The 17,588-nt window shown below is 41.1% G+C and overlaps 2 protein-coding genes across 2 annotated transcripts in view; both read left to right on the top strand.

Moving 5' to 3' along the window:
- Positions 1-6,928, top strand: part of LOC126474615 (solute carrier family 22 member 7-like) — a 111,637-nt gene extending 104,709 nt beyond the window's left edge. Inside the window, exon 10 of the mRNA XM_050102091.1 lies at positions 6,812-6,928. Coding sequence (XP_049958048.1) covers positions 6,812-6,928 — 117 coding nt within the window. The remainder of the gene's footprint in view (positions 1-6,811) is intronic.
- On the top strand, positions 6,925-7,584 carry LOC126474616 (palmitoyltransferase ZDHHC2-like). Its single transcript, XM_050102092.1, has one exon. It carries the CDS (start codon positions 6,925-6,927, stop codon positions 7,582-7,584), a length of 660 nt encoding a protein of 219 aa, XP_049958049.1.
- Positions 7,585-17,588: the final 10,004 nt, after the last annotated feature.

Below are 17,588 nucleotides of genomic sequence, written 5' to 3' on the forward strand. Positions count from 1 at the left end.
AGTGTCTTGAAAGGAGGATATAAGATGAACATCAACAAAAGCAAAACAAGGATAATGGAATGTAGTCTAATTAAGTCGGGTGATGCTGAGGGAATTAGATTAGGAAATGAGGCACTTAAAGTAGTAAAGGAGTTTTGCTATTTGGGGAGCAAAATAACTGATGATGGTCAAAGTAGAGAGGATATAAAATGTAGGCTGGCAATGGCAAGGAAAGCGTTTCTGAAGAAGAGAAATTTGTTAACATCCAGTATTGATTTAAGTGTCAGGAAGTCATTTCTCAAAGTATTTGTATGGAGTGAAGCCATGTATGGAAGTGAAACATGGACGATAAATAGTTTGGACAAGAAGAGAATAGAAGCTTTTGAAATGTGGTGCTACAGAAGAATGCTGAAGATTAGATGGGTAGATCACGTAACTAATGAGGAAGTATTGAATAGGATTGGGGAGAAGAGAAGTTTGTGGTACAACTTGACCAGAAGAAGGGATCAGTTGGTAGGACATGTTCAGAGGCATCAAGGGATCACCAATTTAGTATTGGAGGGCAGCGTGGAGGGTAAAAATCGTAGAGGGAGACCAAGAGATGAATACACTAAGCAGATTCAGAAGGATGTAGGTTGCAGTAGGTACTGGAAGATGAAAAAGCTTGCACAGGATAGAGTAGCATGGAGAGCTGCATCAAACCAGTCTCAGGACTGAAGACCACAACAACAACATAGGGAAGTGGGCTACTTAATCATTTGGCTCTCTAGGAGCGAGTTATAACCACATTCTGTTTATCTTCTTATTCTTTGAAACTCTCAGAATCAATTTTGCGGGTGTTTTTATAGATGTATTAGTGCAATGTGGTACTACACACTATTCCCAACTCAGTTCCGAAACGTAAAATCCAAAACACGATGTCAGTGTGAATGAGAATAAGATGACATAATGCGGCATTTCCGACAATCTGCAGAATACAGTCAAATATGCTATCTTTTCGGTACTTCGAAGAATAGCGCGCCTGTGTCGTCTGCTAGCCGCTTTGTGTTCGTGGCGCTGTGCGCGCTGCAGTGCGCATGCGCGGATCTGCGGCCGCTTGCTTTTGATTGGCTCGTGCGACGCGAACCGGCAACAGCGCTTTGGTTCTCTAGACCCGAACGGCATCCCTTCCGAAATGCATACTGAATAACGCAGGGGCTTTAATTCGAGCACTAGACCATTCGGTGCTCTTGAGTACCGAAATGATCGGCACAATAGCGGAAAGATACAGAATAGGCACCCAGCACAAGTCTTTCTGTGCATCAGGTGATGGCGCAGGCGAGCGGAATGAGGCCCTGCTGCCGGAGTGTCTCCTTTATCTTGGCCGGCTGTAATCTCCGACGCTGCAACACACTACCAGCCGGCTACTCTGTTGCACCAGTTGATCGACCTTCTCCGCTAATGCATCGTACTCAGCTTGCGCTACTGTGGTGGCTACACTCACGCACAGTGCGGCTGATACAGTAATAGGCATGGGTGAGACTGCATCCAGCACCATGTCGGCCGATTCTGCCACTGTGTCTAACAACATATCCCATTGCTTCGCGATAATCGTCTTGATAGATGGAGGTAAGCGAGTGCTCCAGATTGTACGAGGCGTGTTTTTTAAATAAGTACCGTTTTGAAACTAAAAAATGATGTGCTAAGATATCTCAATAATTTTATTTTTACGTGAAAGCCCGTACCTTAATCTACGCACTGACGCAATGTCAGTCTGATTCTTCCTTGCTTACTTTGTGTACTGAATGTTTAAAATGCCTCCGATAATCGTGAGTCCCGCCGACTGTGAAGTACGGGCTGTTATAAGATTTCTTAGTGCCAAAGGCCTAAAAGCGATCGATATTCATCGTGAGATCTGTGCAGTTTACGGAGAAAACATTATGAGTGATAGAATGGTAAGAAAGTGGGTGAGAGCATTTAAGGATGGCCGCACAAATGTGCATGATGAACAACGGAGTGGGCGTCCTTCAGTTGTTAATGAAAGTTTGGAGCAGGAAGTGGGCAATAAGGTGAGAGAAAACAGACGCTTTATGATTTCATCCTTGCGGGATGACCTTCCTAGTGTTTCTCATAGTGTTTTGTATGGCATTGTGAACGAGCACTTCGATTACCGAAAACTGTGCACACGTTGGGTACTGAAATTGTTGACGGATGTGCACAAAACCAAACGTTTAGACAGTGCATTGACTTCCCTTTCGCGGTACCACAACGACGGTGATGATTTCTTAAGCCAAATAGTTACGGGCGATGAAACATGGGTGGCCTACGTCACACCAGAATCAAAGCAACAGTCCATGGAAGTTGAGCAAGGGCATCGTTTTGCTACAAGACAATACCCGTCCGCATGTGGCGAATCAGACCAAAGATCTCATCACATCTTTTCGACAGGAAACTCTAGATCATCCTCCGTACAGCCCCAATCTTGCTCCCAGTGACTACCATTTGTTCCTGCACTTGAAGAAACACCTGGGCGGTCAGCGTCTTCAAGACGATGGCGAAGTCAAAACAGTGGTGATGCAGTGGTTAACAAGTCAGGCAGCAGACTTCTATGAGAAGGGTATTCAAAAACTGGTACAACGTTATGACAAGTGCCTCAATATTGACGGAACGTATGTAGAAAAGTAGATTAAGGTACAGGCTTTCATGTAAAAATAAAATTATTGAGATATCTTAGCATGTCTTTTTTTTATTTCAAAACGGTACTTACTTAAAAAAACACGCCTCGTACATAGCAGATGATCATATACGGTATTAGCATCAATTTTACTTCTAAATGCTGCAGATACTGTGATGGTCTTTGGTCTCCAACATCTTCTTGAATTAGTAACTGACGGAAGCACTCTTCTTGTGATGCAGATACACGGTGGATCAGTTCCGTTTTCAACCTTTTGTATGCATTCCCTTCAGGTGGTGCAACGATATCTTCCTCTCCTGCCGCATATTGCTGCTCCAGTTGGCTCACCACCAGTGCAAATTTAGATGTGTCTGCGGTAACGCTTGAATAAATGAAATTTGTCTCTACCTGGACAAACCACAGCGCCAGATTTTGTGGTCATAACGGTAGTAGCCTCACAGCTAGTCTAGATACTGTCAAGTTACCAACCATTTGATTCTCATTCATTCTGTACTGGTGTTACGTGTGTGCAGGAATGACCAGATCATATTGGTGTCACCACAATAGCAACAGTGTAAATGAATTAGGTCCTGAAATCTGCACTGTGACATCATGGAAATTAGCCACTTGTGCATGTACGGTGCCTGCCAACTTTACTGTTTTGGCACTGGAGACAACACTTCATCCACTCTCTACAATCCCTCTTTGCTCCTGGCCACACGAGGCGATCTAGAATCAGATCGAGTGTAGATCTCGTACCTGGATGGCTCAGACTGTGTAGGGATTCGAATGCTTGCCGTCAGAAGTTCATAGACAGGTATGGATGTGGCTTGCCCGTGGACACATCACAATGCAGTTGCATGCTGGTGACAGGAATGTCTACAGATTGTAATTGCACTGAAGTCTGTGCATCTTGTAACAGGTCTTGCAGCCCTTGGTCTGACTTCTGTGCTACTGTGAGTGCAGTGTAGTCCAGTGTAGAGCTGTTCATGACACAAGAGAGACAGTCCGACATTATGTTGTCGATCCCAGAAATGTGTTAAACGTCTATGGTGAATTGGGCAAAGTACAGCAGTTTATTGTGTTGCCTCTGTGAACAGTTCAGATTATTTTGCACGGAGGTGAATGTCAGCGACTTGTGGTCTGTAAATATTGTGAAGGCATGAGCCTCAACGTGAGGACGAAAGTATTTGGCAGTCTCATACATTTCCAGCAGTTTGTGGTTGTATGCGCTCCATTTCTCTTGCGAGGTGGTCAGCTTTTTAGAGAAGAAAGCTAGTGGCTGCCAGGCCTCATCAACCCATTCTATTGCTGCCTATTCTATTACTGTCTGGCTCGCATCTACAACCACATCAGCCGGCCGTGGTGGCCGAGCGGTTCTAGGCGCTTCAGTCCAGAACCGCACGACTGCTACAGTCGCAGGTTCGAATCCTGCCTCGTGCATGGATGTGTGTGCTGTCCTTAGGTTAGTTAGGTTTAAGTAGTTCTAAGTCTAGGGGACTGATGACCTCAGATGTTAAGTCCCATAGTGCTCCGAGCCATTTGAGCCATTTTTTTTTACAACCACATCCATTCAGCTCAAGATTGCCAACAGTGCCGCATCCACTATCACTTGCTTTGTTTTCTCAAATGCTGCCATCATATCGTCTGTTCAGGTAATTGCTGAATTGCCTTTAGCCTTCGGGCCTGCCAGCATGGCTGTCAGTGGCTCTTGAACTTCAGCTGCATGTAGTAGATGCAACCAATAAAAATTCAGTATGCCTAGGTAGCGCCTTAATTCCTTGCATGTGGCCAGCCGGGGCAGCTGGCGGATAGCCTCTATTTCGTTCAGCAATGGTAGCAAGCCTGAAGGAGTAAGGTGGTGGCCTCGGAAGTCAACTTGCGACTGTTCAAAGATACACTTCGCCATGTTCAGCACAATTCCGTACTCACTTGGGTGTTGAAATACATCAAAGAGATGCTGCCCACCTTCTTCTAGCGAGGATGAAAAGACCAAAACGTCGTTGAGGTAAGCGAAATAGAATGACAGGCCTTGCAGCAAAGAATTGATGAACCTTTGCCACATTTTCTTCGCAGTCTGGAGACCAAAAGTCATAAATTTGCTTTCAAATAAGCCAAATGGCGTAATTATGGCTGTCTTCGGTATACCTTTGTTGGTCACTGGGATCAGTGTATAGGCCTTAGCACAATCTAGTACATTATACACACAAGCGCCACTCAATGCGCAGTTGAAGTCGCAGAGCAGAAGTATCGGGTACCTTTCAGGTATTGTGCGGTAATTTAGTGCTCTATAATCCCCACAAATTATATCTGCAAGTGAAAATTGCTCGAAATGTGTATAAACTCGACGGATTGACAGGCAGTAAAGTCCCACATTACTGAATTTATTGAGAAATTGTCCCACAAATATACGGCCATCAACCTCATCATTAGTTGGTTTACACATTGCCGAGTGTCGTTGCCATATTTTTTCATCTGAAGACATGCGCCGAAAAATGGGCTAACCCTCAAATGTAACAGCTTAGATACAAGTGTTGCCATCTGTTGCCAGGTACAGGAACTATCAAAATTGACATTGGTCTCATCCCTAAATATCAGGGATGAGACCAATGTCAATTTTGATAGATCCCGTACCCAGAAACAGATGGCAACATTTATCTCTAAGCTGTTACATTTGAGGGTTAGCCTATTTTTCCGTGCATGTCTTCATTTGTTTCTTAGGTACTGTGAAGGAATCTCCAACTGGACATCTGCACCCACAGTGAACGTTAGCTCTTCTTAATATAATGTGAAGAGGTAGGCAAGTAATCTTCTTTCGTTGATCCACCCATCTACTTGCTGCTCTTCTTCGTGGTCTTCTGCTTTCGGTTTAGTCTTACAAGATAGTCTTTTCTAAGTTATCACCTTGTCTTCCTAAAATGTTCCCAAGGAACTGGCCATATTTTTGACTGACATGGGAAGATAGGGCTCTTGTGATGTTAAGTTCTGCTATAATGAAAGCATTGGTTCATATTTCTGCCCATGGTGTGCTTAACATCTTCCACAAATATTACAGTCATTGACTACCCCTAGATTCTTTAAGCAACCTGTAGGTTGGATGTGATCTGAAACTTAGCGATTAATAACTTTTAGTTTGATTTTTCATGTTTATCTCTAGATATTAATGTAAATCAAAAGTCTTCACTGTGAAGAACAGATCATGAAGTTCCTCATCACTTCCTGCAATGAGGATAATATCAACTGCAAAGCACAAATTGGTTATTTTCCTACCGCCAATTGAAATTCCACTATTCTGGCCTACATTACTACACTGTTTCTCAATATTTTTAACACATATTTCCTGGTATAAGTGAAATTAGGCATTTGTGGACTATGAAAAGTAACTTTACCATATTTCGATTTGCGTCTGTACCTACAATAATTATGGAGCTCACTACTGCTGTTGCAAATAAATAAATGTGTAAAACAGGACAAATAAGTGCAGTATTAAAGTTTCAGTCTCAGTGCAAAATGTAAACATACAGAGTTACACGTAAGTTGTCTGACAGTCTCATTCTGTCATGCACAGTACACTATGCTCAGTCCATAGATATTCTTGGTTTATGTATTCTGTCCATGATCCTGTCTCTGATTCTTTAGGTTTGTTATCTCTCAAAGTTTAGTTCTGTGCTGCAGTCGTTTATACCACCATAAAACATATTCGGTTTTTCGGAGCTAGATTTGAGACAAGAAAATTTAAATTTCTGTTTGTAAATTGATTTTAGTTGTAAACTCCTTGAAGCATTATCAAAGATTTTAACGGAAGTGGCAGTGTGAATATGAAAGTATGAAATACAGGTACCGTACCTCAACATTGTGTTGTGCTTACGGCAGCCAGCTATTGGACACTCAACGGCAATCTGTCTTCGCGTGTGAGACTTCGCCATCCCTTTAAACGCAATGTACGGCACATTGAGCCAGCATTTCTTAAAATAATGTCCGAGGACACCAGCTGTGGAACATGTCAAAGACTTGCTGACTGCTGCTTGCGTATTTCGAAGTGGTGTCCTATCCTTGTAGTAGCCGTCATAGTGCTGTGGTCGTACTATGCTTACGTGGTAGAATTTTGCGTTTTCAGTGTGGATACAACATACGAGAATATAGTGTACCTGTTGGTTTTCCATTTTCTCTTTGTTTTAGTATTGGTGGCGTATTGGAGAACTAGTTTCACGCACCCCGGAGAAATTCCGGATAATTTCCAAATTCCACAGCCTGAAACATCTAACCAACTCGATGTCAACAATGGTGCAAGCATGAATGAACACTTAGAAGAAATTGTTCGAAACATTGGAGTGAAAACGCGAACAGCAACGGGGGATATTCGATACTGCGAAAAATGTCGGCTCATTAAACCTGACAGAGCACATCACTGCAGTGCCTGTGGGAAATGCGTTCCCAAAATGGATCATCACTGTCCATGGGTTAACAATTGCGTTGGTTTTAACAATTACAAGTTCTTCATGCTGTTTCTGGTATATGCTATGTTGTACTGCGTTTTCATTGGGAGTTCAACGCTGATGTACTGTATAAGGTTTTGGAAACAGCAGACGCAGAACAATAAGTGGCAAGTTTATATCCTATTCCTGTTATCTGTTATGTTTCTTATCAGCATAGCGCCGTTATTTTTTTACCACTGTTTTCTTCTCCTAGACAACAGGACGACTCTAGAAGCTTTTAGAGCGCCAGTGTTTCTGCATGGAATTGATAGGGACGGATTCAACTTGGGCAGAAGTAAAAATTTTAGGGAAGTCTTTGGAGAAAATTGGCTTTTATGGTTTCTTCCAGTGTCAAGCACTCCTGGTGATGGCGTTCACTTCCCATTACGCATTCGTAACTCTGGCAGAACGTATAATACTGTGGAGAGAGGTGATAGTCATTTTAAACGCAATCATGAATATGGTGAAGTAAAGTGAATCCAGCAATAGACCCATCTTTTGACAGTCGGTTCCGAGAAAGCAAGGATCAAGTGTGAATGAGTGGATACAGATCTTTTCTCGAGTCGGCTTTTAAAACTCGTCTAAATAGATGACTTACAGATTGTCTTGACAATACGGCAACAATTCGGTACGGCACTTTGTGTTTCAGATACTACGAGCATGAACATCAGTCCATAAAAAAAGAATAAGCGTCAGTTGTACTACATATTCACGCATTCTTCATATTTATTTAGAAATAAAACATGTAATCGTAAATTCTATCAAAATGCTGGCTTGATCACATTATTTTCAGCTTAATAGAGACAGCAAATCAAAAATGTTGAAGCGGCATATTGTTTACGATGTACGGAAAGGTAAGTCACAACTACTTGCAGTGACCATATTTTCAATTATATCTAATAGTTTTGTAACGTTTTTTCTACGTGAACCCGCAATAAGGGCACTTATTTCAGACCCTTCACAGAGCTGTTCTGACAAACAACTGATACTACCAGCACGGTAGGTAGGCCTATGCCTACCTGAAAAATTTCCACAGACAACAGATAAAACCAGACCTTATTACTCCTACAGAACACGCAGGCCCCACTGGTAGGTGCTATTATGGAAACTGCAGGCGTGATATAAGTAGGATACCGTAATAGTTTCCCTTTCAGCTCTGGTAGTGTCACTATGTCACTGGAGAACGTCTGTTCTACTTCGTAAAAGTCTGATGCTGACCGCAAAAACCATTTGACGACGCGTTCCCAGAATTTTCATTAGAAATTCATTTAATAGCCTGGTAATTTATTTGTATTAAAAATAAGTGGGCATTTATTTTGTCATCTGTTTCCTATTTTCCAACTTTTTTCTACGCTCCCCTTCACCCGCCTCTTGATAAGGTAGATGCCCATTTTATCCTGCAACGAAGGAGACGACTCAACTAGAAACAGTAGTACAGTGAGAAGAAATATTTTGAGAACTCTGAAAAGCATTTTGCAAGCTTATAGTACAAAGGTTGACATGCAAATACGCTATTTTTATATATGTAAGAAGTGCCAGAAGCATTGCTTAATACTGTACCATAAGTGAACAGGTAAAGCACATCTGGTGAGCTCATTACCAAATCTACGACTAGTACACCAGTAAAAAGACCGTAAATTTCAGCATAGCAACTCTGTTCCAGTATCTCCTGGAAGAAAATAAAGGTATGATGGAGGCGGATGGGTGAGGGGGGAGGGGCAAGAAGGGTCACTAGTGCGCCCTCCCCCCCCCCCCCCCCTAGATAAGGAGATTTTACTCATAAACTGAGAGCATAACCATCAACTCCCTGAGATATAAGAAGTTGTTGTGTCATTTTTAAAATTTAGTTCTTATTGGATAACATCTCAAATCAGGCCAACACATTTACATAACAAAAATGGTAATTTGAAAATCTTGTGCCCCACTGCCTCCGCCTTCCCCACCCCCCTCCTGGGAACACCAATGCTGCAACAGCTTTCAAATTGAGCTTAACATATGGTACACTTCACAAATAAACAAACTTGGTGCAAAGCCCATTGCTAATTATCCTAAAAAAATAAATCTCAGCAAAGTGATGATGACAGGGAAAGATACATCATGATTGAAAGGAAAGGTCGTAGATATCAGATTAAAATTTCCAGCCGGCCGGTGTGGCCGTGCGGTTCTATGCGCTTCAGTCTGGAACCGCGTGACCGCTACGGTCGCAGGTTCGAATCCTGCCTCAGGCATGGATGTGTGTGTTGTCCTTAGGTTAGTTAGGTTTAAGTAGTTCTAAGTTCTAGGGGACTGATAACCACAGATGTTAAGTCCCATAGTGCTCAGAGCCATTCGAACCATTTTTTAAAATTTCTGGGAAACAAATAATTAGTATATCTCAAATTTAAAAAGAAATTTGCATGTTAACCGAAAATGTAGTTAAAAATGAAATAAATAACTATGATGAATTTACAAACATATTCTTGTTCCTGAGGCTTTGCCCTGCTTCATGGCAGGATCAGCATGATTATGAATGGATTTGGCATGGTTAATTTAAAGGGCTGCCAGATGCTTTTCCAAATAATGTAACTTAGTGTGATGGGGGAAAGTGCCAGAAAATCACATCCTGGCTGCACATTGACCATTGTCCTTAATCTGCCAGACAGATCTAATCCAGGCTGGTACATCCATGTCCTGAAAGTGGTGCTTTAATACACATGGCTATCTGAGTGGGTGTAAATTAACAGTGATAACCCAAATAACATTTTGTAAACTTTGCTAATCAGCCAGTCCACTCAAGAATTGCAAATTAGTTGCACAAACCCTACCATCTCATGCAAAACAGACAATAAATGTGATAATTTCTTAGCTGCATACCACTTTCATAAACTGGCAAACAAACTCAATATTCCCAAACCAAATAACTATGACATATTCAGTAATTTAATCATAAAGTGTGCAGAAGTGGAAGTAAAGAACTCATTTCTTTTGCTTTCCAACATGGTACTAGGTGCAAGCATTTTCCTAAAGTATCTTAAGCTTACAGTTACCATTATATAACCAGTTCAGCAAGGGGAATTTAAAATCTGTAGGTATTTCTACATACATGCTATGCACAACAAAAATTCATTGGAGTACGCTGAAATTGAACAGTTATAAATTGGATCACATTTCTGTACGTAAATTATAAGGAAAGGGAGAGGAACTGTAGACATAAGAAGTGGGAAAGGACCCAGGCCCCAGATGTAAATAAATTCATCTACATCTACAGGATTACTCTGCAACTCACAGTTAAGTGCCTCACAGAGGGTTGACTCAACAGCTTTTAGAGTGTTGTGCTTCATTTGTGAACTAGGAAACTTACGTATGTGATAGTGTTTCTGATAGTGCACTATGCCACAACAGGGAATTTATTACACTTCATCAAGCAATCAGAGATAGTTCCAATAAAACTTTGTAAAATTAACTACTGACTTGGAAGTCTTTGTATGAATTAACTTCATCTCAACAGTGACAGTTAAAGGAATGATAAGACTACCCTTAACATATTATTGTAATCAATGACTTCGGGTATAATTCCTAACACAGAAGGATGTAGTAACATGCATCTATAAAAATGGAAATAAATAAGCAAATCATCTGTTGTTAGTAGCGCCCTTCACTTCCCCAGATTTTGAGAAAGTGGTCTATGATAAAATATAAAACAGTGACTCTTTTACATGTAACAATATTATGAGAAGGAAAGTTCCTACTCATTGTATAGCGGAGATGCTGAGTCATAGATTAGCACAACAAAAAGACTCTCACAATTAAAGCTTTTGGCCATTAAGGCCTTTGTCAACATAGTGTATGTGTGTGTGTGTGTGTGTGTGTGTGTGTGTGTGTGTGTGTATATATATATCTATTGTTGGTGAAGGCCTTAATGGCTGAAAGCTTTAATTGTGAGAATCTTTTTGTTGTTATATCTGTGACTCAGCATCTCCACTATGTGGTGAGTAGCAACTTCCCTTCTTGTAATACTGATACATTCCATCCTGGATTTTCCGTTGTTTGTCTTTTATATGGTTAGAATTGCTTCTCAGTTTGTCTTTAGCTATACTAGAAAGCTATACTAGACCTCACAATAAACAAGTAAAACTATCCCATCAGTACACTTTGTGGACTTGACAAAGGTTTCGATTGTGGTGGTCACAAAATTCTGCTTGATATACTGAAGTCTTAAGGCATTAATAGCACCCTTCTACAAGGACAGAGTCTTGCCTTCACAATAGAATACAGATGGTTGTACTGACAGGGATGAAATGGACTTCATAAGGAAGGAAAGTAACATAAAACAATTCACTATGACTGATACTGACCCACTCTGGCTTTGAACGTATGTGAAACTGATTTTCCAATTACTTGAATGGATTCATAAAAAACATTAATTTTTTTATGACTCCAGCATTCTAATGCAGGGTCCAAATTCACTCTAATGTGCCACAGTTTAGGAGAAAGCTGAACAGATCTATAAATGATTAACAGCAAATATTTTTAATATCAGAAAGCATCCTCCCATACCAATATCTAGAGTTACACCAGGGTCCTCAAAATGTTGTGTTGCAAAAGGACCACTTCAATCATTGTTGCGGTTTTTTGAACTTCAGTACTTTCATAATACGTCGTAAGTACAGTATTCTGCTTCATAAATCTTCCTATCAATAATGCAGCAATATGGCAAAGTTTGGAAATAATTTACATTGCTTGATGTCAGCAAAGGCTGCTTGTACTTGATGAATAGTTTGTGCAGTAATTATGTACATGGATCTCTGTTGATTCTAAGTAGATTTGGTCAACTGTTGCTCATCCTGTAATGTGGAAGAGCTAACTCTTCTCTGTCTGATATACTTGCAGATGTATCAAATTGTAGTGGGAAGCAGTGATGTATTTTCAGGTCACTTTTTAACTAAGTTTACATACCATGTATTATCGTGACGGGGTTAGATGACAACTGTAAATCTTGCATCACTGTCATAATCTCACTTTTGTTAATACAGTCAGTCAAATATACAATTACTGACTGTGATGAATGCTTCTTTTAATAACTCATCACCCTGGAAAGACTTTTTGTTCTGTGTGAATACATGAGAAATTTAGATAGAAGCAAGAGTGGCAATTTTAAATTTCATTACAAGCCTAGTTAGGATAAATTGTTGGTCAGACATTGTTGATCATAGATGAGTTATTTTCTTCTTTTGTATTTCATATAGAAGTGAATAGCTTGTATTAGAAAGGGTAACTTTGTCTGTTGTGACATTCAACTTTGTTTTTGTAGCACTGCAAGTCTACGGTCACACATAAAACAGACACTCATTTTTTGATTAAAATGAGAAAGTATTTCCAACCATGGTGTGGAATATAGGTTTCATTGTTTGTGTTCTACAGGCTCGATACATGGTCAAGCCATATTAGTGTTACTACTACCTACATTCAACATCAATATGCAATAACATAAACAGCAGATGACAGTACCAACAGTTGAGGATTTGTACAGTATGTCGGGGCACATGGAAAACAGTACAGTCATGTTGTAAAGTAACAATGGAGTCATTTATCTGTGTCCAAAAGGGCATAATCATTGGCTATTGGGCCAAGGGTGGAAGCATTTTTGAAACAGTTAAGTTTGTAAATTTTTCAAATGCGATTAAGGGTAAACTTTACTTTGCATGATAGAATGGTACTATTCAAAACCGAGGCAACTGTGGTGCACCACATCACATAAATGATAGGAGTGAATGACATTTGCGAAGATGTGTGCAGGCAAATAGAGCAACTGACCACCCAGATGTACCAAGAGACTACCAACAGTATCTCCTCAATGACCATTCAGCGAACTTTGCTGTGTATGGGTCTCTGCAGCAGGCACCTGATTCAAGCACCCACGCTGACTGCTGTTCATCGGTGACAAAAACTGGAATTTGTACACCAGTACCACAGCCGGAAGCACACTGTGTCACAAAAGGTGGCCTTTTCAGATGAGTCACAGTTCATGATCTATCAGACAGATGGCGTGAAATGTCTGAAAGCATATAATCTACAGGCATTATGTTTTCATGGCATTCCCTCAGTGATCTCACCATTCTGGAAGGAGCAATGGATCAACACAACTATGCATCTATCCTTGAAGACCACCCCTACCTGCAATTTGTTTGTCCTCTGCACAATGGCATCTACTAGCAGGACAACACAATGTGACAGTCACCATGCAGTGTACCTGTGTCGTTCAAAGAGCACCAGGATGATTTTACTGTACTCCCTTCTCCACTAAACTCCTAGAATTTAAACCTAATCAAGAATCTGTGGTACTGAATCAGTTGGGCTGTTTGCACAGTGGATCCTCAACTGAGAAACCTAGTACAACTGACCACAGCACTGGAGTCAGCACAGCTCCACATCCCTGTAGGTACCTTTCTGAACCTCATTATCTCTCTTCGTCCATGACTTGTGCTGCAAAAGGTGGTTATTTAGGATTTCTGACAAGTGGTCACATTAATCTGACTGGACAGTGTAAATCAGACAACGGAAAGCTGAGGTTGGGGCATCAACAGTATAGGAAATTGACTGATTGCTACCCACCATACTGATGACATGTTGAGTCACAATGAAAAGACTGTTACACATTTAGCTTTTGGCCAAAGCCTTCTTTAGAAAAGGAAACACACATTCATTCCCACAAGCAAGCACACTACACATGCAAGAGCACACACACACACACACACACACACACACACATACACACACACACATGACAGCCATCCCCAGCAGCTCTGACTTGAATAGAGCTGTCACGTGAATGAAAGAGCAGTCTTGAGGGGCCGGGAAAGGGGAAGGGATGGCAGGGTTCGAGTGGGCAGAGAGAAGAGATTTGTCTAGTGGATTGTGAGGCGACTGGATTGTATGCAGGCATGACAAGACTGCCACTAGGTGCAGCTTAGAGAGGCTGTGGGGCAGAGAGGTGTGGAGGTGAAACAGAGAGCAGAAAAGAAGAGGAGCAGCTAAGAGGAAAGATGGTCAGATTCATTGGCAGAAGGTGGCACGCAATGAGGGTGATGGGCATGAATATGGAGGACATGATAGGACAGCAGCTGCAGACACAGTTGGGTGGAAGGTGTGGGGAAAGTACATTACTGTAGGTTGAGGCCGGGATGATTTCAGGAGCAGAGAAAGTGTTGTAAGGATAACTCTCACATGCACAGTTCAGAAAATCTGGTGATGGAGGGAAGGATCCAGATGGTCCAAGTTGTGAAGCAGCCATTGAAATCAAACATGTTGTGTTCAGCTGCATGTTGTGCTGCAGGTTGGTGTACTTTTTTCTTGGCACCAATTTGGCAGTGACCATTCATCTTTATGGATAGCTAGTTGCTAGTCATATCAACATACAAAGCTGTGCAGTGACTGCTGCAGTGCTGGTATATGACATGGCTGCTTTCACAGGTGGCTTGGCCTCTGATGGGGTAGGGTAAACCTGTGACAGGACTGGGACACTAAGTGCTGGCTGGGTGGATTTGATAGATCTTACATCTGAGTCTTCCACAAGGATATGATCCCTGTGTCAAGGTATTTGGATTGGGAGTGGCATAGAGGTGGACTAGGGTGTTGTGGAGTTTTGGTGGGTGTTAGAATACCACTTTAGGAGGAGAGTGAAGGATCTTGGATAGGACGTCCCTCATATCAGGGCATGGTAATAGGTAATCAAAGCCCTGATGAAAGACATGGTTCAGCTGTTCCAGTCTGGGTTGGTATTGGTGACAAAGGGGCCACTCTGTAGCTGGTTATTAGGGTGGTGGGAGGATTGGGGGTGTGTCAATATGAGATGTGAGATCTATTTATGTACTGGGGCTGGGGATAGTGACTGTGAAGGCCTTAGTTATAACTTCAGCATACTAGGCAAATGAGTCCTTGTCACCGCAGATATTCCGTCACTGGGTGGTTAGGCTGTATGAAGGGATTTTTTTGGTGTAGAAGAGGTGACAGCTGTTGAAATACTGGTACTGTTGGTGGTTAGTGGGTTTAATGTGGATGGATAAGTGGATGGAACCATCAGAGAGGAGGAAGTCAATGTCCAGGAAGTGGCATGCTTGATTGAGGAGGATCAGGTGAAACGGATGGGAGAGAAGGTATTGAGGTTGTGAAGGAATGACGATAGCATCTTGGCCGTGAGTCCATATAATGAAGACATCATCAGTGAACCTGAGCCATCCAGACTAGGAGATTAATATTTTGGGGTGCTAGCAAGGTCTCCTCTAGATGGCCTGTAAATGGGTTGACATAAGAGGGTGCCATTGGGATGACCATGGTTGTGCTGCAGATTTGTTTGTTTACCTTCACTTCATAACAGATATAGTTCTGAGTTAGGATAAAGTTAGTAAGATGTATGAGGAATGCTGTAGTGTCTTTGGATTCTGAAGGCCATTGGGGAAGGTAGTGTTAAATCACAGCAAGGTAAGGGATGTTGGTGCATAGAGAAGTGATGTTGACAGTGGCGAGTAGGGATTCAGGAGGTAAGGCAATGGGAATGGTGGAGAGTCAGTGAAGGACACAGAGGGCTAGATTACAGATTAGTTAGAGGTGTTACTCAATGATGGCCAAAATTCTTTTGGTGGGTGCACAGTAAAACTAGCTACAATGGTGAATCCAGGATTGTTGAGTTTGTGAATTTTGTGAATCATGTAGAAGGTCAGTTTGCAGGATGTCAGAGGGGCAGGAGGGAAATGGATTTAGGTAAGAAGTTCTAGGAAGGGCCTAAGGTTTTGAGCAGGGATTGGAGGTTATATCGAACTTCTGGGATGGGACCACTCAGGCAGAGTAGGTAGGTAGAGGAGTCAAATAATTGGCAGAAGCCCTCAACCAGGTAGTCACTGTGATTCATGAAGACAGTGGTGGAACTTTTGTCTGCAGGTAGGATAATTAGGTTAGGATTAGTTGGAATGATCACCAGACATCGTCAGAGGAATCATGAGAGCAGGATGTGATCTATATCTGAGAGTTGTAAAAAATTTAAAAGAGTGATCAGCTTGCAGGACAATATGGAAATGTGTGAATATTAACATGGACATCAAGCTATGTGCAACTGTAACAGCATGTACACATCAGGCCATAGTTGCCATACCACGTAATGCAGTGATTTAATAATCACATATGAGTATGTAACTTAGATACAAGAGTATGGATTATGGAGAATGTAAATTACAGAGACATCACAAAACTTATATGAATATCACTATAGAAATCGAGATGCATACTAGTGTAACATAACACAGACATCAAGCCAGAAGAGTCTGCTGGATGTAGAAGTATTACTCATGCCTTAAGCTTCAAGTTTGTCAGTTTGGCTGCTTATTTCTCTTGGCCTGAAATTCAGTTTGTGTGATAGTATAACATATGTTTCACATTTGCAGTGCAGCAGTACTTCTATACAATGAGGCATGCATAAGTCTAGGTCCGCCTACTGGAGTAAACATAGACAGACAGTGATAATTTTAGGTGTTTTTTTTCAGATGTATCAGGTTGTCATGACAACTATCAGTTGAATTGACTGCTGTTGTACACGTAATGGGTATTTTCTCACAAGGTGCTGTTGTACACATAATGTGTGTATTGTCACTAGGTTTGTTACAACTTTATACTTTATGTATATGGTATCACTGCTGCTGGAAGTCGGACTGGATACTGACTGATGTACTTTGATAAGCTGCATTGTAAGTATACAGTTTGTGTTACTCTTCCAGTTTATAGAATATATTTGTCAAAATTTTATGGCATATCTTAGTGTCAAAGGGAATATGATTTTTATAATGTAGATCTTGAGCTATGTAGCACATTTTTTGCAGTTGTTTGCAGTCTACCTTGAACTGGTATGCTTTGTGTGATATTATTGTTTTATGTCCTTTGTTACAAATGTATCTTTTCCTTATATTGTGTATAGTAACACTCCAGTTTGAAGTCTGGTGGGTCAGTAGCCTATGGGCTCCAGCAAGATTTTTTGTATTAGATTTGATGTATTACATTTCTGTTTGTGATCAAATATGGTTGCAAAAGTGTATATGATAGCAGAGTTTTGAAGTAATGTTTTATAACATAGACCTTGAGCTATGTATTACATTTTTCGCAATAATCTATTTTCCTACATTAAAAATGTGGTTTGGATTCTTGCTATTCTCATTGATTATAACATTTCAACAGAATTTACAGTGAGTACTCTCACAAAATATCTGTTATTTGTATGTAATTAAAGCTTAAAAATCGTTAAATGTCAACATCTGGTCACACTCTGTTATTGGCTGATGCTGTGGTGACATCATAGGCTAGGAGTAAGATGAAGCTATATTTGTGTTATAAAGGTGTTAGCCAAAATTGCGAGGTTTTTACATACTTTTTCTGCAAACAGTTTAGCTATTTGGTGATGGAAAACGCAATTACAACTTTTAAGGGACAATAGAAAGGTATTTTGTGAACCCTGATAGTGG

This window comes from Schistocerca serialis, chromosome 4, assembly GCF_023864345.2.
Source record: "Schistocerca serialis cubense isolate TAMUIC-IGC-003099 chromosome 4, iqSchSeri2.2, whole genome shotgun sequence".
In the NCBI taxonomy this organism is placed as follows: domain Eukaryota; kingdom Metazoa; phylum Arthropoda; class Insecta; order Orthoptera; family Acrididae; genus Schistocerca; species Schistocerca serialis.